Here is a 24,900-nt window from a genome sequence, read left to right as displayed (position 1 = left end):
CAAAAACCAAGCCATGATGTTGAAGAATTATCCGTAGAGCTCCGAGACAGGATTGTGTCAAGGCACAGACCTGGAGAAGGGTACAACAAATGTCTGCAGCATTGAAGATCGCCAAGAACACCGTGGCCTCCATCATTCCTAAATGGAAGAAGTTTGGAACCACCAAGACTCTTCCTAGAGTTAGCCACCCGGTCAAACTGAGCAATCGGGGGAGAAGGGCCTTGCTCAGGGAGGTGACCAAGAACTCGATGGTCACTATTACAGTGCTCCAGAGTTAATTTGTGGAGATGGTTGTCCTTCTGGAAGGTTCTCCCATCTCTGCAGCACCTCACCAATCAGGTGAAGCATGGTGTTAGCAGCATAATGCTGTGGGGATGTTTTTTAGCGGCAGGGACTGGGAGACTAGTCAGGTTTAATGAAAAAATGAACAAAGCAAAGTACAGAGAGATCTTTGATGAAATCCTGCTCCAGAGCGCTCATAAGTCTCTAAATGTCCTTGAGTGGCTCAGCCAGATCGCGGACTTAAACCCGATCGAACATCTCTGGAAAGACCTGAAAATAGCTGTGCAGCGATGATCCCCTTTCAACGTGACAGAGCTTGAGAGGATCTGCAGAAAAGAATGGGAGAAATACAGGTGTGCCAAGCTTGTAGCATTATACCCAAGAAGACTCTAGGCTTTAATCGCTGACAAAGGTGCTTTAACAAAGTACTGAGTAAAGGGTCTGAATACTTTTTCATTTATTTATTTGTTATTTTATCTATTTCAACTGTATTTAACCAGGTAGGCCAGTTGAGAACAAGTTCTCATTTACAACTGCGACCTGGCCAAGATAAAGCAAAGCAGTGCGACACAAACAACAACACAGAGTTACACATGGGATAAACAAACGTACAGTCAATAACACCATAGAAAAATCTATATACAGTGTGTGCAAATGTAGTAAGATTAGGGAGGTAAGGCAATAAATGGGCCATAGTGGTGAAATAATTACAATTTAGCAATTAAACACTGGAGTGATAGATGTGCGGAAGATGAATGTGGAAGTAGAGATACTGGGGTGCAAAGGAGCAAAAAAATAAATAACAATATGGGGATGAGGTAGTTGGGTGGGCTATTTACAGATGGCTGTGTACAGGTGCAATGATCGGTAAGCTGCTCTGACAGCTGATCCTTAAAGTTAGTGAGGGAGACAAAAGACTCCAGCTTCAGTGATTTTTGCAATTCGTTTCAGTCATTGGCAGCAGAGAACTGGAAGGAAAGGCAGCCAAAGTAGGAGTTGGCTTTGGGGATGACCAGTGAAATATACCTGCTGGAGCGCATGCTATGGGTGGGTGCTGCTATGGTGACCAGTGAGCTGAGATAAGGTGGGGCTTTAACTCGAAAATACTTATGACCTGGAGCCAGTGGGTTTGGCGACGAATATGAAGTGAGGGCCAGCCAACGAGAGCTTACAGGTCGCAGTGGTGGGTAGTATATGGGGTTTTGGTAATGAAACGGATGGCACTGTGACAGACTACATCCAATTTCCTGAGTAGAGTGTTGGAGGCTATTTTATAGATGACATCGCCGAAGTCCAGGATCGGTAGGATAGTCAGTTTTACGAGGGTATGTTGGGCACCATGAGTGAAGGATGCTTTGTTGCGAAATAGGAAGCCGATTCTACATTTAATTTTGGATTGGAGATGCTTAATGTGAGTCTGGAAGGAGAGTTTACAGTCTAACCAGACACCTAGGTATTTGTAGATGTCAACATATTCTAGGTCAGAACCGTCCAGAGTAGTGATGCTAGACGGGCGGGCGGGTGCGGGCAGCGATCGGTTGAAGAGCATGCATTTAGTTTTACTTGCATTTAAGAGCAGTTGGAGGCCACGGAAGGAGTGCTGTATGGCATTGAAGCTCGTCTGGAGGTTTGTTAACAGACTGCCAGAGGTCCAGACAACCGGCCCTCCGATTTGACACACTGAACTCTATCTGAGAAGTGGTTGGTGAACCAGGCTAGACAGTCACTTGAGAAACCAAGGCTGTTGAGTCTGCCGATAAGAATGCGGTGATTGACAGAGTTGAAAGCCTTGACCAAGTCGATGAAGAAGGCTGCACAGTATTGTCTCTTATTGATGGCGGTTATGATATAATTTAGGACCTTGAGCGTGGCAGAGGTGCCCCCATGACCAGCTCGGAAACCAGATTGCATAGCGGAGAAGTTACGGTGGGATTCGAAATGGTCGGTGATCTGTTTGTTAACTTGGCTTTCGAAGACTTTAGAAGGGTAGGATAGATATAGGTCTGTAACAGTTTGGGTCTAGAGTGTCTCCCCCTTTGAAGATGGGGTTGACCGTGGCAGCTTTCCAATCTTTAGGGATCTCAGACGATACAAAAGAGAGGTTGAACAGTCTAGTAATAGGGGTTGCAACAATTGCGGAGGATAATTTAAGAGAGAGAGGGTCCAGATTGTCTAGCCCAGTTGATTTGTAGGGGTCCAGATTTTGCAGTTCTTTCAGAACATCAGCTATCTGGATTTGGGTTACAGAGAAATGGGGAGGCTTGTGCAAGTTGCTGTGGGGGGTGCAGAGTTGTTGACCGGGGTAGAGGTAGCCAGGTGGAAAGCATGGCCAACCATAGAAAAATGCTTATTGAAATTCTCGATTAACGTAGATTTATCATGGTGACCGTGTTTCCTAGCCTCAGTGCAGTGGGCAAGCTGGGAGGAGGTGCTCTTATTCTCCATGGACTTTACAGTGTCCCAGTACTTTTTGGCGTTTGTGTTACAGGATGCAAATGTCTTTGAAAAAGCTATCCTTTGCTTTCCCAGCTGCCTGTGTATATTGGTTCCTAACTTCCCAGAAAAGTTGCATATCGCGGGGGCTATTCAATGCTAATGCAGTACGCCACAGGATGTTTTTGTGCTGGTCAAGGGAAGTCAAGTCTGGAGAGAACCAAGGGCTATATTTGTTCTTAGTTCTACATTTTTTGAACGGGGCATGCTTATTTAATTAAGATGGTGAGGAAAGCACTTTCAAAGAGTAACCAGGCATCCTCTACTGACGGAATGAAGTCAATGTCCTTCCAGGACACCCGGGCCAGGTCTATTAGAAAGGCCTGCTCGCTTTAGTGTTTAAGGAAGTGTTTGACCGGGGACCCATTACGGACGCAGGCAATAAGGCAGTGATCGCTGAGACTTATGTCAATGTGATATTTCAGTTCAAATTTTTTAAATAAATTTGCTCAAATTTCGAAAAATCGTTTTTTGCTTTGTCATTATGGGTAGATTGATAAGGGGGGGGAACGATGTAATCAATTGCAGAATACGTCTGTAATGTAACAAAATGTTGAAAAAGTCAAGGGGTCTGAATAATTTCTGAATTCATAAGCATTCACATCCCTGTTAGAATTACCTTTGGCAGTGAGAGTCTTTCTGGGTAAGTCTGTAAGAGCTTTGCACATCTGGATTGTACAATATTTGAACATTATTCTTTTAAAAAATGTCAAGTTTAAGTTGGTTGTTGATCACTGCTAGATCTTCAAGCAGATTTAAGGCAAAATTGTAACAAAGTTTTGGAAAGCAACTCGTGTATATTTGGCTTTGTTTTAGGTTATTGTTCTACTGAAAGGTGAATTTGTCTCCCAGTTTCTGTTGGAAAGCAGAGTGAACTAAGAATTTTGCTGTGCTTAGCTCTATTCTGTATCTTTTTATTAAAAAAACTCCCTTGTCCTTGTTGATGACAAGCATACTCATGACATGATGCAGCCACCAGCATGCTTGAAATTATGAACGGTGGTACTCAATGACGTGTTTGGAAGGATGCCTGTATCTTTGTAGTGACTGGGTGTATTGATACACCAGCCAAAGTGTAATTAATAACTTCACCATGCTCAAAGGGATATTCAATGTCTGCTTTGTTTTTCATTTGTATTGGTGCCCTTTGCGAGGAATTGGAAAACCTCCCTGGTCTTTGTGGTTGAATCAGTGTTTGAAATTCACTGCTCGAATGAGGGACCTTACAGATAATTGTTTGTGTGGGGTACAGAGATGAGGTAGTCATTCAGAAATCATGTTAAACACTATTATTGCACACACAGTCCATGCAACTTATTATGTGAGTTGTTAAGCAAATGTTTACTCCCGGACTTATTTAGGCTTGCCATAACAACACGGTTGAATATTTATTGACTCAATACATTTATTTTAATTTTTAATTAATTTGTCAACATTTTTAAAAACATAATTCCACTTTGGCATTATGGGGTATTGTGTGTAGGCCAGTGACACAAAATCTCAATTTAATCCGTTTTGAATTCAGGCTGACACAACAAAATGTGGAAAAAGTCAAGGGGTGTGAATATTTTCTGAAGGCACTGAAGCTACGGCCCTGGGTAATCAAGCCTACCACTGTTGTGTCGTCCGCACCTTGATGATTGAGTTGGAGGCGTGCGTGGCCACGCAGTCGTGGGTGAACAGGGAGTACAGGAGAGGGTTCAGAACGCACCCTTGTGGGGCCCCAGTGTTGAGGATCAGCGGGGTGGAGATGTTGTTGCCTACCCTCACCACCTGGGGACGGCCCGTCAGGAAGTCCAGTACCCAGTTGCACAGGGCGGGGTCGAGACCCAGGGTCTCGAGCTTGATGACGAGCTTGGAGGGTACTATGGTGTTGAATGCCGAGCTGTAGTCGATGAACAGCATTCTCACATAGGTATTCCTCTTGTCCAGATGGGTTAGGGCAGTGTGCAGTGTGGTTGAGATTGCATCGTCTGTGGACCTATTTGGGCGGTAAGCAAATTGGAGTGGGTCTAGGGTGTCAGGTAGGGTGGAGGTGATATGGTCCTTGACTAGTCTCTCAAAGCACTTCATGATGACGGAAGTGAGTGCTATGGGGCGGTAGTCATTTAGCTCAGTTACCTTAGCTTTCTTGGGAACAGGAACAATGGTGGCCCTCTTGAAGCAGGTGGGAACAGCAGACTGGTATAGGGATTGATTGAATATGTCCGTAAACACACCGGCCAGCTGGTCTGCGCATGCTCTGAGGGCGTGGCTGGGGATGCCGTCTGGGCCTGCAGCCTTGCGAGGGTTAACACGTTTAAATGTCTTTACTCACCTCGGCTGCAGTGAAGGAGAGTCCGCATGTTTTCGTTGCAGGCCGTGTCAGTGGCACTGTAATGTCCTCAAAGCGGGCAAAAATGTTATTTAGTCTGCCTGGGAGCAAGACATCCTGGTCCGTGACTGGGCTGGATTTCTTCTTGTAGTCCGTGATTGACTGTAGACCCTGCCACATGCCTCTTGTGTCTGAGCCGTTGAATTGAGATTCTACTTTGTCTCTGTACTGACGCTTAGCTTGTTTGATAGCCTTGCGGAGGGAATAGCTGCACTGTTTGTATTCGGTCATGTTACCAGTCACCTTGCCCTGATTAAAAGCAGTGGTTCGCGCTTTCAGTTTCACGCGAATGCTGCCATCAATCCACGGTTTCTGGTTAGGGAATGTTTTAATCGTTGCTATGGGAACGACATCTTCAACGCACGTTCTAATGAACTCGCACACCGAATCAGCGTATTCGTCAATATTGTTATCTGACGCAATACGAAACATATCCCAGTCCATGTGATGGAAGGGCCCTCGCCTACAGGGACGAGGTGAGGGCCCTCGGAGTGTGGTGTCAGGAAAATAACCTCACACTCAACGTCAACAAAACTAAGGAGATGATTGTGGACTTCAGGAAACAGCAGAGGGAACACCCCCCTATCCACATCGATGGAACAGTAGTGGAGAGGGTAGCAAGTTTTAAGTTCCTCGGCATACACATCACAGACAAACTGAATTGGTCCACTCACACAGACAGCATCGTGAAGAAGGCGCAGCAGCGCCTCTTCAACCTCAGGAGGCTGAAGAAATTCGGCTTGTCACCAAAAGCACTCACAAACTTCTACAGATGCACAATCGAGAGCATCCTGGCGGGCTGTATCACCGCCTGGTACGGCAACTGCTCCGCCCACAACCGTATAAGGCTCTCCAGAGGGTAGTGAGGTCTGCACAACGCATCACCGGGGGCAAACTACCTGCCCTCCAGGACACCTACACCACCCGATGTTACAGGAAGGCCATAAAGATCATCAAGGACATCAACCACCCGAGCCACTGCCTGTTCACCCCGCTATCATCCAGAAGGCGAGGTCAGTACAGGTGCATCAAAGCTGGGACCGAGAGACTGAAAAACAGCTTCTATCTCAAGGCCATCAGACTGTTAAACAGCCACCACTAACATTGAGTGGCTGCTGCCAACACACTGTCAATGACACTGACTCTACTCCAGCCACTTTAATAATGGGAATTGATGGGAAATGTAAATATATCACTAGCCACTTTAAACAATGCTACCTTATATAATGTTACTTACCCTACATTATTCATCTCATATGCATACGTATATACTGTACTCTATATCATCGACTGCATCCTTATGTAATACATGTATCACTAGCCACTTTAACTATGCCACTTTGTTTACATACTCATCTCATATGTATATACTGTACTGGATACCATCTACTGTATCTTGCCTATGCCGCTCTGTACCATTACTCATTCATATATCTTTATGTACATATTCTTTATCCCCCTACACTTGTGTCTATAAGGTAGTAGTTTTGGAATTGTTAGCTAGATTACTTGTTGGTTATTACTGCATTGTCGGAACTAGAAGCACAAGCATTTCGCTACACTCGCATTAACATCTGCTAACCATGTGTATGTGACAAATAAAATTTGATTTGATTTGGGTGGGTTTGACTTTGAAAACCAGAAGCATATGCAGAAAAGTACCTGATACCTACGGTAGAATATGGTGGTGGCTATTTTGCTTCCACTGGTCCTGGGGCCCTTGTTAAAGGTCAACAACATCATAAAATTTACCAAGTGCCAGGAGGTTTTAGCCAAAAACCTGGTTGCCTCTGCCAGGAGGATGACACTTTGCCACAAGTGTGTCTTCGAGGAAGACAATAACCCCAGGTACTAATCAATATCCACAAAGAAAATTGTTAATTGACCACAAAAATCAACATTTTGCTATGGCCATCTCAGTCCCTGGACTTGAACACCATAGAAAACCTGTGGTTTGAATAGAGGACAGCAGCCGTAAGAGCAAACAAAGGATATCAAGGATCTGGAAAGATCCTGTATGGAGGAATGGCCAAGATCCCTCCCAATGTGTTCTCCAATCTCATAAAACATTTTAGAAAAAGTGTCAGTGTCGTTATCATCACAAGGGTAGGGTGTGCCAATATTTTTTTTACCACTATTTCTTTATTTTGTATTACTTGTTAAACAAAATCTCTTTGTCTGAGCAATTGTATTAGTATAAAATAATGTAATTTATCCATTCCTTTGTTGAATACAATAATATAGCTCAGTATTTGTATTACGGATGGACTTTCCAAATAAAGTGTTACCATTTATTTTATACAGTCTTTTTTGCTGATCTTTTCAAGGGTGCCGATTAATTATGGAGCTGACTGTATATATATACTGAACAAAAATATAAAACGCAACATGTTGGTCCCATGTTTCATAAGCTGAAATAAAAATTCCTGAAATATTCCAAAGACAAAAAATTTAATAAATACATTTTGTGCACAAATTTGTTTACATCCCTGTTAGTGAGCATTTCTTGTTTGCCAAGATAATCCATCCATCTGACAGGTGTGGCATATCAAGAAGTTGATTAAATAGCATGATCATTACACAGGTGCACCTTGTGCTTGGGACAATAAAAGGCCACTCTAAAATGTGCAGTTTTGTCACACAACACAATGCCCCAGATGTCTCAAGTTGAGGGAGAGTACGATTGGCATCTGTCCAACAGATCCGTTGCCAGAGAATTCAATGTTAATTTTTCCAACATATACCAGCTCCAACCTTGTTTTAGAGTATTTGGCAATACATCCAACCAGCATCACAACCGCATACCGTGTGTAACAACGTCAGCCTAGGACGTCCACATCCAGCTTCTTCGCTTGCGGGATCATCTGAGACCAGCCACCCGGACAGCTGATGAAACTGTGGGTTTGCCCGATCGACTTTCTGCAAAAATTGTCAAACTGTCTCAGGGAAACTCATCTGCGTGCTCATTGTCCTCACCAGGGTCTTCACCTGACTGCAGTTAGACTTCATAACCATCTTCAGTAGGCACAGATGTACCAGGCAGTATGGCATTGTGTGGGTGAGCGGTTTGATGATGTCAACGTTGTGAACAGAGGTGTTCTGTGGTGGCGGTGGGGTTATGGTATGGGCAGGCATAAGCTATGGACAATGAACACAATTGCATTTTATTGATGGCAATTTGAATGTACAGTGATACCGTGACGATATCCTGAGGCTCATTGTCGTGCCATTCATCTGCCCCATCACCTCATGTTTGAGCATGATAATTCCCATGTCGCAAGGATCTATACACAATTTCTGGAAGCTGAAAATGACCCAGTTCTTCCATGGCCTTCATACTCAGACATGTCACCCATTGAGCATGTTTGGGATGCTCTGGATTGACATGTACGACCAATATCCAGCAACTTCGCACAATCATTAAAAAAGAGTGGGACAACATTCCACAGGTGACAATCAACATTTTGATCAACTCTATGTGAAGGAGATCTGTCACCCTGCACGAGGCAAATTACTGGTTTTCTGATCCCCGCCCCTACCTTTTTTCAAGATATCTGTGACCAACTGAAGCATCTCTGTATTCCCAGTCATATGAAATCCATAGATTAGGGCCTAATGAATTTATTTAAATTGACTGATTTCCTAGTATGAACTGTAACTGTGTTTATTTTTGTTCTGTGTACTACGCTCTGTGACAGTGTCTTGCCCTCTGTCTCCCCCTGAAGGTGACATTGCTCATCTACACAGACCTGATGCTGCTGACTAGGGAGGATGAGGCAGGCCACTGTAATGTGCTGCAGAGCCCCCTGTACCTCCACCAGCTCCGCCTGCGGGATGGTGAGCGCGCGCACACACACACACACACACACACACACACACGAGTTAGACATAGATACACATAGTGCACACACACTTACAAACACGCCTGTGTTGTGTTTTTGTTGGCTGATGGGACCTCTTTGTGCTGGAGGGATGGGGCCGGGTGGATTTGGGGACTGTGGAGGCCTCAGTGACTTTGGAACTGGAGCTCAGCTGATGCCCCATTGATGCCTTGTCTGCTTCGAACAATGGACTTGTCTCTAGCTCCGACGAGTACAGAGGCAGGCGGGGTGTTTGGGAGGGGGCTGTGTATCCTTGACCTTCCTGTTACACTCCATAGCAGCACTCATCAGCTGGGGGATCTATGTGGGAATGTCCTATAGGGCTGAATTATCAAATTCCTCCCTACTCGTCTGTACTTGGAAATGTCAGAGGATGGAAATGATATGAAGGATGAATTTTTGGATGAGGCGATCAAAGGATAAACAATGTCTATTTAAGGATGTGGGATTTGCTGTCCGTTTCTCTATGCTGTGTGAGATGTCTTTTTTCTCTCATCCCGTACAGTTCCTGTTGATGTTTTGAGGTTGTACATCATCCACTGGACAGAGGTAAACATGAATTAACTTTTGTAGTTTCTTTTTAATTATTTGTCTTATTATTTACAAATCCAACAATACAATGTGTGTCTGGTTTCGAATAAGAAAGCAAAGAAGACAAATGTCCATACAAAATACAAATACTGTATTGTGTTTCAGGTAAAACCTAAATGTAGAGACTGCATTGAAGTAACAATGTTCATTACAGGGGCAGGCAAATGACAGGTCAAGGCAGGCAGGGGTCGATAATCCAGAGTAGTGAGTAAAGGTACAGTACGGCAGGCAGGCTCGTCAGGCAGGCAGGCTCAGGGTCAGGACAGGCAAGGGTCAAACCAGGAGGAAGAGAAAAAGAGACTGGGGAAAAGCAGGAGCTGAGACAAACCGCTGGTTGCCTTGACAAACAAGACGAACTGACAAAAAAAAGAACACAGGAATAAATACACTGGGGATGATGGGGAAGATGGGCGACTCCTGGAGGGGGGTGAAGACAATCACAAGGACAGGTGAAACAGATCAGGGTGTGACATTCTGAGCTATATTGTATGATAAAAAAATGTAGGAAATTATATTATTTTATACTAATACAATCGCTTAGAGAAAGATTGTTTATTAACAAGTAAAAAATATACAAAAATGATAGGCATCCCTAAAGATTCTTAGAAATAAATTCAAACAAAATTGAATCTGCTTTTACATTCTACTTTTTAAATATCTCTTTGTATGTTTATTGGATAGAGAGAGACAGGAGAGAATGCTGATTGGTTAAAAGTGCATTCCAGCCGGTGTCTATTCCAGAAGTTACCACCGGCTAAATCTATGATGTTAAAATGCCTATTTACTCTGTTCCATCTGACTGCAACGGTCTCATCAGCCCATTCAGGGAAGTTATAAAAAGACTGAATGACTGGGTCGCGTCTCTAGCAACCGAACCAATAGAACAAATGACCAGCCGTCTTGGGTCGCAAACCTAGATGTGTTTTCGGGACTATATTTTGTGGAAGGATGAAATAGTTATTTTGATGGAATTTATTCATACTAACTCACAAATAAAAAGACTAATGGTTGTTGACTTTCATAAATCAGGCAATGGGTACAACAGAAATCAAATATACCACTATTAGGACAACAATTAAGAAGTTTAAAACCACTGGTGCTATGGTAATCTTGCCTGGTAAAGGACGCATGTGTACAGGGTCGGGTAGGTTACTTTCTAAATGCATCCATTATTGTTACTAGTTCCTGTCCAAAATTGTAATCAGTAACGTAACTTTTGGATTATCCAAACTCAGTAACCTAATCTGATTACCTTGTTACTTTCCGTTTATGAGGCATGCTTTTTCAATGCTGAATTGAATGTCAGAAGGGAAAACAAAGGTTTCAATGTATTTTTTCACAAACATCCTTTCTGAATTTAAAGGTCTACTGCCGCTTAAAAGCCAATCTCTCTGGTTTTAAATGGCCTAAATTGCATTGATATGAGCAAGAAACATTAATTCTTGTGTAATTCAGCTCCTTACTTGGGCTGTCAGTGGTAAAACTTGAGACTGGTGTTGTTGATAAGTAGCTAAATTTAGTTTTATAGCTAGCTGCAACATGTCATTATTTAATAGGCTATGCTGCTATGATACTGTGATGTAACTAGCTAAATACATATGCCTCTCCCTAACGTGTAATGTGAGAGGAAGATTTACCTAGCTAACGTTGCACCTGAAGACAGGTTTGATGCATGTTGCCAGCTTGCTTTCTTTTTTTTTTTGTGCTTTTTGTTTCAACTCGAACTGGCTACTGTAAGATGCCTGCTAAATAATCAAGCAAACTAGCTAGCTAGCATTTGAGGGCTAACCCAAAAAAAGATGCCTAGTGGTTAGAGCGCTGGGCCAGTAACCGAAAATCTGTCGTTCTGCCCCTACACATAAAACTGAATTAGCTGACCATCTTGAGATGGCAAGTCAGAGGGGAGAAGTCCTCAACTTGAAAACTTTGTTTTCTCCATAGCAAAGCTAGCTTAGTTTACCGCGCTCTACTCACTACTACACTGACTTTTTTGTTGTGATTGAATAGCAAAGAAACACCCACATCAAACCACACCCTCAGTTAAGGCCGTATGAGCATTGATGAAAAACAAAGCCAAATCAGGATGTGTCGCTCTTTAAAAGTAATCCAAGAAGAAATCTATTTTTTCAAAAGTATCAGTAATCTGTAACGTTACTGATTACAGTAAAAAAAATTGTAATCAGAATATGTAGCTGTGAACAATGTATATCTTGTCCCCACGCACAGTGAAAAAGATGGTTCGGGAGGCAATGAAAAGTCCAAGGGCCACAGGAGAATTACAGAACTTGGTTGCATCTTGGGATCACCAAGTTTCCAAATGCACAATTAGACGCCACCTCCATGAACATAGGCTATTTGAAAGGGCAATACTATTTATTTTATACAGTCATTTTTGCTTATCTTTATCAGTGGTCATTTTTGAGGTGACTGTATACATATAGCTAAAATGTTTACACTCTCTATTATAAAGCCTTGTTTTGACACATTGAAAGCCAAATCAGGATGTGCAGTCGCCCTTTAAAAGTAATCCAAGAAGAAATCACCTATTTTTTCAAGTGTCAGTAATCTGATATTTTAGCTTGTAACGTATAATCTAGAACCTTAGCTAAACATTTTGATCTAGAACCTTAGCTAAACATGTTGAAACCTTTTTCGAAGAATGACCACCTCAAAGGCGGTCATTCTTCGAAAAAGGTTTCAACATGTTTAGCTAAGGTTCTAGATTATTGTGTTGTAGGACAGCTGAGTTACTGAAGACCGCGGGCATTCAACTCTCAGTAGTAAATGCGACCCCTATTTCTCTGTGTTGTCTTGTAGAGGAGTGAGTGCCTGTTCAGTCTGGAGGCATACACGGTGAAGCAGAAGAGGCGGGTACATCAGTGCCTGCGGGAGAACATTGACAAGCATCTGGAGCAGAGGGATACACTTGTACATGATCAGGTACACTGCCTACTAGGGTCAAATTGAAATGGACACCCTCCACTTCTTTTCAACATTCCCAAAATTCCCAGGAGTTCCAGAAATTCTGGTTGGCGAATTCCATATTACCTGCTTATGCCCTCCTGATTCCAGGAATCTTTCAACCAGGATTTCTGGAAAACTAGGACATTTTTGGAAAGTTATGTACATTTTCAACTTTTGCAATTTTCCTACTGTCTGCATATCTGACTCCTCAGTTTTGGCTAGCAACATAGGATTGTGAATATGTTTGTTTCTTATCAAGTCCATTCAAAGTCACACTGTGCACTGTCAGATGAGGCTAGAATTATACAAAAGGATATCCTTTTGAGAAAGGCAAGTTGAAGAATGGTTATCCTTGATCACATATGTAGTTATTTGGATCTGAGAGGATTTGTAGTTCAGGGATTCTGCACAATCCCACTGCAATGTAGTTATTTCAAAGGCACATTCGCTACATTCTAGATGGCCTCCAAAGCTAAAGCAATGAACTAATGATTTAATAGCTGAGAGTTGCCCCGCTGTGTGTTGACAGATGTTGGAACCAATGGCTGATGTCCATTGTGAGCTCGGTATCCTAAATCTGGGCCGTCAAGCCACCGAAGAGCCCTCCTCGCATGGCCCTTCCTCCGAACCCTACAGCATGAGCAGCCCGCCAGCCAATATTCCGAACCTCATCCCCCTGGTGGTGCGCAGCACAGAGGACCTCGGACAGAAGTTGCCCCTCACGCCCCCGCCGTGTACCATAGGTAAAACTTGCAACAGTATGAGCCTGGAGAGAACGGGCATCTGGAAGGAAAGGGAGAAGGTAGTGGAGGAGGGAGGCGAGGAGAGGCAGCAGGGTGAGGGAGAGAGCGCCACTGAGACGTCAGAGACAGCGTGCATGGGTGCCATACCTCTATCCCCCTCTCCGTCCTCCTCGCTCACAGTCCCAGACGTGCGCTTCCTCGATCGCTCCTTCAACACAGAACCCATGGAAGAAGAAGAGGAGGATGAGGAGGACTGTGACAAAGACGGCCTGGAACGTCGGAGCATCGGGGAGTGCTCTCCCTTTAGAAAGCGGGGTGAGGGCGTGAGCGGTGGTGACGAGCCTAGGGTCCTCCACAGACGCACGCTTAGCGAGGGCAGTCTGCTGCAGGAGCTGCGCTCGCCACGTTTCATCTCTGACAGCACCATCCACCGCCTGGACAGAGGCCATGCTCCCCCACCGGGTGGCTGGATGCGGCCCTCCCCCAAGACCCTGAGGAAGGAGTTGACAAGGAACGGAGGCTCGGTGCACCAGCTCTACATGCTCCTCTCAGGGAGGAAGGTAAGTCTCTGCAATTACCACTGCAAGTAAGATGGCGGTGCTGTTCACCTCAAGATAAAAACTTTAGACTAAATATTAGCACTTCACATACTGGTGGGCAATAACCTTTAATCTGGATAACAAAACAAATCATGTATCGACAAATATTACGAAAACAAGCAACTTGACAGAGCGTAATGGACACAGACGATTTAAGCTTTTCACCACCGGGAATGGTAAGGGTGAAAACAGATCTGTTAAAATCGATAAATGACAAACTGGGCAGACTTGAATTAGTCAGTACAGATATAAAGGAGTTGAATGCAAGCCTCAACATGAGTGATGAAAAGCTGCGACAATGGAGAAAGCAACAAACAAGCTTAAACGTCCGTTTAAGATTGAAACGGACGTTAATGAACTTAAAAAGGAGAACATCTTTCTGAGATTAGCCTTACTTGACATTCAGACTAGCTCAAATTTGCTTTCTTTAAAGATAAAATAATGGTTAAAAGCCTGGGTAAAAGTCTTACGGGCACAAAAATAGGCATGAATGATCTGGTCCCGAAGGAAATTGCAGAACGCCGCAAAGTTCTGTACCCAATCTTCAAGGAGAATAGATGAAAAGGGAAATGTGTTGCTCTAGTAGTCGATAAACTGTATATTGATAATCAAATGTTCCGAGACACAAATACTACTCTATGGCTATTCTAAATATGACAAAGTTCCTATAGAGGAGTCGAATAATGGAACACCCAATAATAGCCATGGTAGGGATTGTGAGAAAAATATATATACAGTGCCTTTGGAAAGTATTCAGACCCCTTGACTTTTTCCAAATTTTGTTACCTTACAGCCTTATTCTATAATGGATTAAATAAATACAAATCCTCAGCAATCTACACACAATACCCCATAATGACAAAGTGAAAAGAGGTTTTTTAAAAAATACTTTCCATTGATCGTCTTTAAGACGTTTCGACAACTTGATTGTAGTCCACATGTGGTACATTCAATAAATAGGACATGATTTGAAAAGGCACACCCCTGTCCCACAGTTGACATTGCATGTCAGAGCAAAAACCAAACCAGGAGGTCGAAGGAATTGTCCGTAGAGCTCTGAGACAGGGTTGTGTCTAGGCATAGATCTGGGGAAGGGTACCAAAAAATGTCTGCAGCATTGAAGGTCTCTAAGAACACAGTGGCCTCCATCATTCGTAAATGGAAGAAGTTTGGGACCATCAAGATACTTCCTTGAGCCAGCCGCCTGGCCAAACTGAGCAATCGGGGGAGAAGGGCCTTGGTCAGGAAGGTGAAGGCCTGCATATAGATAACATCACCATAATCCAGTACTGATTTTAAAAAAGTGCTTTAAACAAGATCCTTTCTGACTAACATTGAAAAGCAAGATTTGTTCTTCAGTTTCTTGGTGAAGATATCAATGTGCTGTTTAAAATTCAGCTTTTCATATAACCAAATCCCAAGGTACTTAAAGGAAGTGACCCTATCAATTTGCTCAATCAATCAATCTGCAAGTGACTCCATCTGTTAACTTTCAGGGAAGAGGATACCATAAACTTCAAGCACAAGTTTCAATTGGAAAAGCTGCCTTTGAATAACATCAAAAGCCAACTGTAAGTCCTGAAAAGCCTTCTCAATATTAGCGCTAGAATAAATAATTGTCATCATCATACAGATGGAGAGTCAACATTCTTCCTTATACAATTTATATACAGCATAAAATGGATCGGACCTAAAAATTGAGCCCTGGGGAACTCTGTTTGTAAGCCTTCGAAACTCTGATTTAATACCCTCCTGAGCTACACACTGTCATCTGTCAGAAAGGTCATTTTGGAACCAATCTAATGCATCAACACTTAAACCAACCTTTTTTAGTTTGTAAAACAGCAGGGCATGGCCAACAGTGTCGAAGGCCTTCGATAAGTCAATAAAAAGTGAAACACAGTGATTTTTCTTGTCCTTTATTCTTTTCCAAAACTTTTTCCAGTGCAGACAGTTTATATATGGGACGATAGTTATCCAACTGTGACAGATCTCCACCCTTATGTAAAGACATGATACAGGCTGATTTTCAGACTTTTGGAATGGTATTACTCGCCAATGAAATATGCAATATGTCAGTGAGCGGGGCAGCAATGATCTCTGCACCATTTAAAAAAAAAAAAGAAGGGTTTAATTCATCCGGGCCAGCCACTTTCTTAATATCAATAGATTTGAGTTCCTTTACAACTTCTGAAAGCTCAATCTCGTAAAATTAAATAGATGAACCATAGGCCGGCATGTGACAGTTTTATTCACAGCCTCATTTGAGATGTTAGGAAGGAGATCATTATCAAATACATGCCCAGCTTTAGCAAAATGTTCATTAAACATGTCAAGCAGTTTATCATGGAATGACATTGACCTCATCCCATCAATAGATGATGCCTGGTTATTCTTTAAAGTGCCTTCCTCACCATCTTAAATAAGCATGCCCCATTCCAAAAATTTATAACTAGGAATAGATATAGTCCTTGGTTCACTCCAGACCTGTCTGCTCTTGACCAGCACAAAAACATCCTGTGGTGTTCTGCATTAGCATCGAATAGCCCCCGTGATATGCAACTTTTCAGGGAAGTTAGGGACAAATATACACAGGCAGTTAGGAAAGCTAAGGCTAGCTTTTTCAAACAGAAATTTGCATCCTGTAGTACAAACTCAAAAAGGTTCTGGGACACTGTAAAGTCTATGGAGAATAAGAGCACCTCCTCCCAGCTGCCCACTGCTCTGAGGCTAGGAATCACTGTTACCACTGATAAATCCACTATAATTGAACATTTCAATAAGCATTTCTCTACGGCTGGCCATGCATTACACCTGGCTACCCCTACCCCGGTCAAAAGCCCGGCACCCTCCACAGCAACCCTCCAAAGCCCCCACCATTTCTCTTTCACCCAAATCCAGAGAGCTGATGTTCTGAAAGAGCCAAATTGTTGCAACCCCTATCACTAGCCTGTTCAACCTCTCTTTCGTATCGTCTGAGATTCCCAAAGATTGGAAAGCTGCCGCGATCATCCCCCTCTTCAAAGGGGGTGACACTCTAGACCCAAACTGCTACAGACCTATATCTATCCTACCCTGCCTTTCTAAGGTCTTCGAAAGCCAAGTTAACAAACAGATTACTGACCATTTTGAATCCCAGCGTACCTTCTCCGCTATGCAATCCGGTTTCAGAGCTGGTCATGGGTGCATCTCAGTCACACTCAAGGTCCTAAACGACATCATAACCGCTATTGATAAGAGACATTACTGTGCAGCAGTATTCATCGACCTGGCCAAGGCTTTCGACTCTGTCAATCACCACACTCTTATTGGCAGACTCGACAGCCTTGGTTTCTCAAATGATCGCCTCCCCTGGTATAGCAACTACTTCTCAGATAGAGTTCAGTGTGTCAAATCGGATGGCCTGTTGTCCGGACCTCTGGCAGTCTCTACGGGGGTGCCACAGGGTTCAATTCTCGGGCTGACTCTCTTCTCTGTATACATCAATGATGTCACTCTTGCTGCTGGTGATTCTCTGATCCACCTCTACGCAGACAACACCATTGTCACGTTCTGACCTTAGTTCCTTTGTTTTGTCTTTGTTTTAGTATGGTCAGGGCGTGAGTTGGGGTGGGCAGTCTATGTTCTTTTTCTATAATTTGGGATTTCTGTGTTTGGCCTGGTATGCTTCTCAGAGGCAGCGGTCAATCGTTGTCCCTGATTGAGAACCATACTTAGGTAGCCTGGTTTCACCTTTGAGTTGTGGGTGATTATACTTTCTGTTTAGTGTGTTTTGCACCTGACGGAGCTGTTTCGTGTCATTCTCTTTGTTATTTTTGTTTTAGTGTTCTGAGTTTGTGCATTGGTACTCCGATCCTTCTTACTACTTCCTACTAAGACGAACGTGACAACCATTCTGTATACTTCTGGCCCCTCTTTGGACACTGTGTTAACTAACCTCCAGACGAGCTTCAAGGTGTCTGGTTAGACTGTAAACTCTGCTTTCAGACTCACATTAAGCATCTCCAATCCAAAATTAAATCTGGAATCGGTTTCCTATATCGTAACAAAGCATCCTTCACTCATGCTGTCAAACATACCCTCGTAAAACTGACCATCCTACCGATCCTCGACTTCGGCGATGTCATCTATAAAATAGCCTCCAACACTCTACTCAACAAATTGGATGCAGTCTATCACAGTGCCATCCGTTTTGTCACCAAAGCCCCATACACTACCCACCACTGCGACCTGTACGCTCTCGTTGGTTGGCCCTCGCTTCATACTTGTTGCCAAACCCACTGGCTACAGGTTATCTACAAGTCTCTGCTAGGTAAAGCCCCGCCTTATCTCAGCTCACTGGTCACCATAGCAGCACCCACTCATAGCACGCGCTCCAGCAGGTATATCTCACTGGTCACCCACAAAGCCAATTCCTCCTTTGGTCACCTTTCCTTCCAGTTCTCTGCTGCCAATGACTGGAAAGAACTGCAAAAATCACTGAAGCTGGAGACTCATATCTCCCTCACTAGCTTTAAGCACCAGCTATCAGAGCAGCTCACAGATCACTGCACCTGTACATAGCCCATCTACCTACCTACCTCATCCCCATATTGTATTTATTTACTTATCTTGCTCCTTTGCACCCCAGTATCTCTACTTGCACATTTAATGGACAAAAAAAGTGCTTTTCTTTCAAAAACAAGGAAATGTGTAAGTGACCCCAAACTTTTGAATAGTTCACAGAACTTTTGTGAAACAGCACAGTTAAAAATATATAGCAAATAGAAATCAAACTGGATGGACACCAAAAATAGATGGGAGATGTTGAGGATAGAGGACTAAAAACAAACAAAATACAGCCACGGTAAAATAGATTGTGTCCGTAAAATATATATAGTATGTATAAGCTGAAAGTAGAGGCCTAAGTGTTGCTGTTCATTAGTTTACTTGAATTAGGGAAAGTGTGGTATGGTTAGTGGAAAATGATGAAGGAAAATATATTTTTTAAAGATGTATATATGTGTTGAGATAATGCCAAGAGTGTGCAAAGGGTGGCTGGCTACATTGAAGAATCTCAAATATGAAATATATTTTGATTTAACACTTTTGTATACTACATGATTCCATGTGTTATTTCATAGTTTTCTTGTCTTCGCTATTATTCTACAATGTAGAAAATAGTACAAATAAAGAAGAAACTCTGGAATGAGGTGTGTCCAAACTTTTGACTGGTACTGTACTTGCTCTCTTATTTTTCTCTGCCTTTCTCATGTTCTAACTCTCTCTCTTTATGTTTCTTTCTTTCCTCCAAGGTATGCAGTGAATCTGACTGTAACTGTGAGTTTAAACATGGCTGCATGAAAAAGAAGAAATCCATGAACCTGTAAGTCCTGAAAAAATGTGGACATTGGAAAAAAATCTCTAGCGGTCTTGACAGCATAATAGAAGAACTACAATGAATGATGTCCGTATGAGTTTTGTCCCTAGGACATATCAAATATACCCAGATACGACACTATGACACATGATTGTCTAACAATTTTACCAGTAGGACATTTACGAGTCATTACAGAGAAGTAGCCACCTCAAGTTATCTCTTAGCTGCTGCCGTGGCTAAAGCCCTAAAGCTAATGTGGCCGACTGTGTTACTTTTATATATGTCACTGGTTGCATCCCAAATGGAACCCTATTCCCTTCTTTTTTGATCCATCAGGACAAAAATATTTTTATATGTTTAAACAGCATATTTTTTGTTGGTTTTTCATTCAAATTATAAGAACATTTCATAAAATTCCACGTGAATTCACAGCAATGGTTTGGGTGTCACAGTGCGTCCCTTTCAGATGTTTACACATTGCACCAGTACTACAATTACTGTACCTCAATTCCCCCTCACCAAGTTTGCCTTTCGTTCTCAGAGTATTGCCATACAGGACTTTGCTGCTCTTGCTTGCCATTTTCTGCAATTTTCCAACTGTTAATGACGATGACGTAGTGGTGGAGAGTGACTCTCGGCGCCGACTCCCGTTTTTTGTGTCAAGATAGCCGGAATCGACTCCTAAGATTCAGTATTTCTGGAACAGAAGAGACTGAATAGTTGCCATTACTTCCAAGAACACAAACACTCGCAACTTTCATAGCGAGTTAGCGAGGGACGGAGAGAGATGGGAGGGTCGGCCACCAGGCAGACAGAGTAAGAACCGTGCACTAGGCCTATATATCTGCAATCAAAAGATGTATCTTGCAATGGAATGCTGTGTCTTGGCTTGCAATGTCTCACAACTTCAGTAAAGCAGGGCCTATGATCAATGAATAGGCTAGGATATTCTATACACAACATTTTACATTTTAGTCTTATCCAGAGCAACTTCAAATTAGTACATTCATTTTAAGATAGATAGGTAAGACAACACATCACAATCGTACTAAGCACATTTTCCCTCAACAAAGTATTTATCAGCAAAGTCGGTGCTAACCTTCCCGCTAGCCATGATTGGCTGAGATAATGAGAGGGCTGGTGACAGGAGAGACCATGTGACGTTTTGACTGTGCCGAGTGACTTGAGATAAGAGGAAAGGGCCTAGAACCCTTGCCCCGAGGGACTCCAGTAGTGAGACACAGATCCTCTCCACGCCACCTAGTAGGAGTGACCTGCCTGGTAGGATTGTGCAGAGCCTAAGACACCCAACCCTGAGAGGGTGGAAAAGAGGATCTGATGGTTCACGGTGTCGAAAGCAGCGGATAGATTTAGGAGGATGAGAACAGAGGAGAGAGTGTCAGCTTTAGCAGAACGGAGCACCACTGTGACACAGACGAAAGCGATCTCAGTTGAGTGAGTCGCCTTGAAGCCTGACTGGGTAGGGTCAAGAAGATGATTCTGAGAGAGATAACGATAGTTGGTCAGAGACTACACACTCATGTGTTTTGGAAAGGAAAGAAGGGATACCGGTCTGTAGTTTTTGACAGCGGGGTTGAGTGTTGGTTTCCTGAGGAGGGGAGTGACGCTGGCCCTCTTGAAGTCAGAGGACGCAGCCAGTGATCAGGGATGAGTTGATGAGGGAAGTGAGGAATGGGAGAAAGTCTCCAGAGATGGTCTGGAGATGGGAGGGGGGGATGGGGTCAAAGTGGGCAGGTTGTTGGGCCGGTGGACATCACTAGTCACAGGATTTCATCTGGAGAAAGAGGTCAAGCCATAAAGTAGTTCTGTGGGATTGGGACCAGTTTGAGTGAATGACGCATGGATGTCGTCAACCTTTTTTTTTCAAAGTGGTTAACAAAGTCGTCCACAGAGAGGGAGGAGGGAGGTGGTAGAGGAATAAGGAGGGAGGATAAAGTGGAGAAGATTTTCACATGGTTGGAGGCAGAAGCTTAAAATGTATAGTGATAGAAAGTGGCCTTGTCAGCGGACACAGAGGAAGAGAAGGTACAGATGTGGGATCTTAACTTGATCACTTTTGTCGCAGAGAATCTTCCTGCTGCATCAGGAAATTCAAATGAGCCTTGTGAATCTCTGAAAATGAGCAGTTCTCCTCTCCATGTAGGGGAAGTCGAGTCATTGGGATCAGGGCTTTCTGTCAAGTAATATTCTCTCTTCAGTGTGCACATATAGTCCTACCGTGTTCGTGTGGGTTTGATTCCAGCCAACACCCATCTGGCACAAATAACTCAATCTCCCCAGATTTACTTGATTAAGTTACACGTTTCAAATATGGACAGTCCGGGATATTTGACCCACAATCTTGAGAAGAAATTACTATACCAGACACTTTTGGATAAGATGAATAGGAAACAAATAAAATAATATATATAGGCCACATAAACATTAGTTTCCATTCATACAAAGTGTTGGATAAATTGCCACAGTAGATTTGGCATGGTAAACAAGGAAATATTTTTTTTCTATTGTACGGCCCTTAGTCTGATCAAAAAGGGCTAAATTGTTCCAATGGCAACACCGACATCATCTTTTAGAGAGCGATAATGAGGTAACCAATAATGGTTGCAATTGTGATCAACTGTGGGGGTGAATTTAGCGCGTATTGATAGTTTAACGAGACATCAGCTGGCAATAATTGAATCTAGTGCAATTGATGGTTGAAATAAACCCTATGTTATTTGATTATATTCCAATAGGCTACCCGATAGCCTAGCCATGCGATAATTTGATTTGGGCCATCAGTTGATTGACAGATGTAGGCCTACTGTAGAATGATAAACTTTCCTCCAGTGTGGATGCTCACCCAAGTTTTGTAGTTATGTGACAGTGACTGCATGGAATTCAAATGAGGAGATAGGCAGGTGATAGAGGGAATAAATAGAAAATCTTCACTAAGGAAAAAATGAGCAGCCCTGTGCCACCACTGTGATGACCAGATGCTCTCAGATTATTAGAGCACACAGTCAGATGACGAGATAGCAGCTGGAGTAGCAGTGTCCTCTGGGGTAATCCATGTCATGGCCAAAGTGTATGGAGAGAGCAAAGATTGAACACACACTCGCATCATTAGCAAAGAGAAAGAGCAGGCAAGCCAGTGCGAAGCTGTATTGCATTAGTGGAAACCAAGACTGTTCTCAGGGCAGGTCTGACTAGCAAAAGTGACTTTTCATAGCAGGTTAGGAGAATTTACGCAGCAGTTTTAACGTGGCAGATATGGAGAATTAGGAAAGGGTTAGCTAAAATTGTCCCAGGCCTGCCCCGAAAACTGTCTTGGTTTCCACTAATACTATGCTGCCAGCACGATAGACAGAGGGGGCAGGCAGAAAGTACTGTGGTGTGCATATGTCTCGGTAAACAGTATCTCTTGTCTTGCATGCTTTGCAAATTCACCAAAGTATGTGTCACAACTTTTCCCCCCATCTTTTCATATTGAAATGGACAGCTGCAACACAGGGAGATAGGCTGACATGACGAATTGTGGGTGGTATCCTATTTGACCTCCTCCTCTGGTTTCTTCTCTGTTCTTCAGCAGATGCAGACTCAATCACAATCATTACCAAATGTTGCTATGCTCAAATATTTCTATCATGATATAACTACTCTCATTTTCATTCCCAAAATGATCTCTCCTCATTTTGGAGCAAGAACTGTGGAGACTAGAGACATTTGCTTTTTCATTTAAAAAAAAAATCTGATTTATCTTCTTTTTGATTTACCTAGAATGTTGTTGTTTCATCCAAACCTTTTTCATTTTCTTCAAGCTGGTTATTTAGCAGCATCCTAGCTAGCTCGACTCCATGGGTTATACTCATAATAAAAATATATGTTTTCCACAGGGCCAAAGACATGAAAAATCGCTTGACTTTCTTGAGGAAGAACGATTTCCATGGCAGCAACCCAACAAACGGGCTGGAGAAAGTCCTGAAGTCAGTCAAGTAAGAGCCTCCTTGTAAAGAACACTCTGGATATGAGTTTCCCCTAGTTACAGATCTAGGACCAGCTTCCCCTCGTCCAATCCTGTCCTTAACCATTAGTGGTGGAAATGCATAACTGACCCAAGATCATCATCTAGGGGCAACTTCACCCTCCACTGTAAAGCACACTCCATCCACTGGTGCATCCCAAGACCTCAAAGAGGATACTGTAACTCAAACTGACTTCATACACTAGTCATTTGAAAAGCATTACAGTAACAAACCAACACCTGTCGATCAGTTTATGATCAGCATGTCATGTTTTTGCAATGAGAGAACGGTTACTGTCACCGTTTTCCTCAATCACCTCAGCTCCGTGCTGCTCACAGTAGGAAATACATTTAATCATAGTCAGATTATAATGATAAACACTTACAGTACCAGAGAAGGGTTTTTCTTTGAAAAGCTCACACACAATAATACGAAACGTGATGTATTCGTCCTTTGTCTTTCTGTGCTGTCATTTTTAGGCCCTCTCCAGAGGAGGCCCTGAAGTGGGGGGAATGCTTTGATACGCTGCTGGCTCACAAATGTACGTTTTTCAACGCACTAAGATCCTAATGTCTTTATTTTTTATTTATAAGGTGCTATACATAGTATTTTTTATTGTAATTTCAGAAAATGTCCATAATGTATTTGCCGCTAATAGTGAAATGATAGTATTTCACAGTATTACTTCCCCGCCAGTGTTGTGATTGGCTGTGATATTTGCCTGTTGGTTTCTCCCGCCGGAGCGGCATCTGTTGTCACAAAGGGAAAGATGTTCTGACTTTGTGGCTGTGCTATCTGGTGGCAATAGCTCTGTCATTTCCTGGTTCCTAGCGATTTAGATGGTACAATGATTCCCTACACTATTCAGTGCTTGTTTTCTCACATAAATTGAAATTGAGCGAAGTGTAGAATTTTAGCAAGCAGAAAATGAGAGCTTTCCACTAGATAACACAGCCACAATGTCAGAACCGCTTTCCCATTTTGGCAACAGATGCCTGTCATCAATAGACGAATATCTCAGCCAATGATCAAGTTTGCAGACAACACAACAGTGGTAGGCTTGATTACCAACAACGACGAGACAGCCTGCAGGGAGGAGGTGAGGGCCCTCAGAGTGTGGTGTCAGGAAAATAACCTCTTACTCAATGTCAGCAAAACAAAAGAGATGATCGTGGACTTCAGGGAACAGCAAAGGGAGCACCACTGTATCTACATCGACAGGACAGCAGTGGAGAAGGTGGAAAGTTTTAAGTTCCTATCACCGACAAACTGAAATGGTCCACGCACACAGTGTGGTGAAGAAGGTGCAACAGCGCCTCTTCAACCTCAGGAGGGTGAAAAAATGTGGCTTGTCCCAGAAAACCCTGACTAGTGCACAATCGAGAGCATCCTGACGTGCCGTATCACTGCCTGGTACTGTAACTGTACCGCCCACAACAGCAGGGCTCTCCAGAGGGTGGTGCGGTCTGCACAACACATCACCGGGAGCAAACTACCTGCCCACCAGGACACCTACAACACCCAAAAAAGATCATCAAGGACAACAACCACCAACCGAGCCACTGCCTGTTCACCCCGCTTCCATCCAG

At 43.1% G+C, this 24,900-nt stretch overlaps 1 protein-coding gene across 3 annotated transcripts in view; it reads left to right on the top strand.

The window, feature by feature from the left end:
- Positions 1 to 24,900, top strand: part of LOC112248901 (regulator of G-protein signaling 3) — an 80,782-nt gene that overhangs the window by 44,731 nt on the left and 11,151 nt on the right. For all 3 annotated transcript variants that reach the window (XM_024418316.2, XM_024418317.2, XM_024418318.1), the window contains 7 exons: positions 8,875 to 8,986; positions 9,536 to 9,579; positions 12,439 to 12,561; positions 13,115 to 13,888; positions 19,222 to 19,292; positions 23,183 to 23,281; positions 23,791 to 23,852. In XM_024418316.2, the coding sequence (XP_024274084.1) occupies positions 8,875 to 8,986; positions 9,536 to 9,579; positions 12,439 to 12,561; positions 13,115 to 13,888; positions 19,222 to 19,292; positions 23,183 to 23,281; positions 23,791 to 23,852 (1,285 nt within the window). The remainder of the gene's footprint in view (positions 1 to 8,874; positions 8,987 to 9,535; positions 9,580 to 12,438; positions 12,562 to 13,114; positions 13,889 to 19,221; positions 19,293 to 23,182; positions 23,282 to 23,790; positions 23,853 to 24,900) is intronic.

This window comes from Oncorhynchus tshawytscha, unplaced genomic scaffold (assembly GCF_018296145.1).
Source record: "Oncorhynchus tshawytscha isolate Ot180627B unplaced genomic scaffold, Otsh_v2.0 Un_contig_766_pilon_pilon, whole genome shotgun sequence".
NCBI lineage: Eukaryota > Metazoa > Chordata > Actinopteri > Salmoniformes > Salmonidae > Oncorhynchus > Oncorhynchus tshawytscha.
The sequence above is the reverse complement of the archived record's forward strand: the minus strand, read 5'-3'. Positions and strand labels throughout refer to the sequence as shown.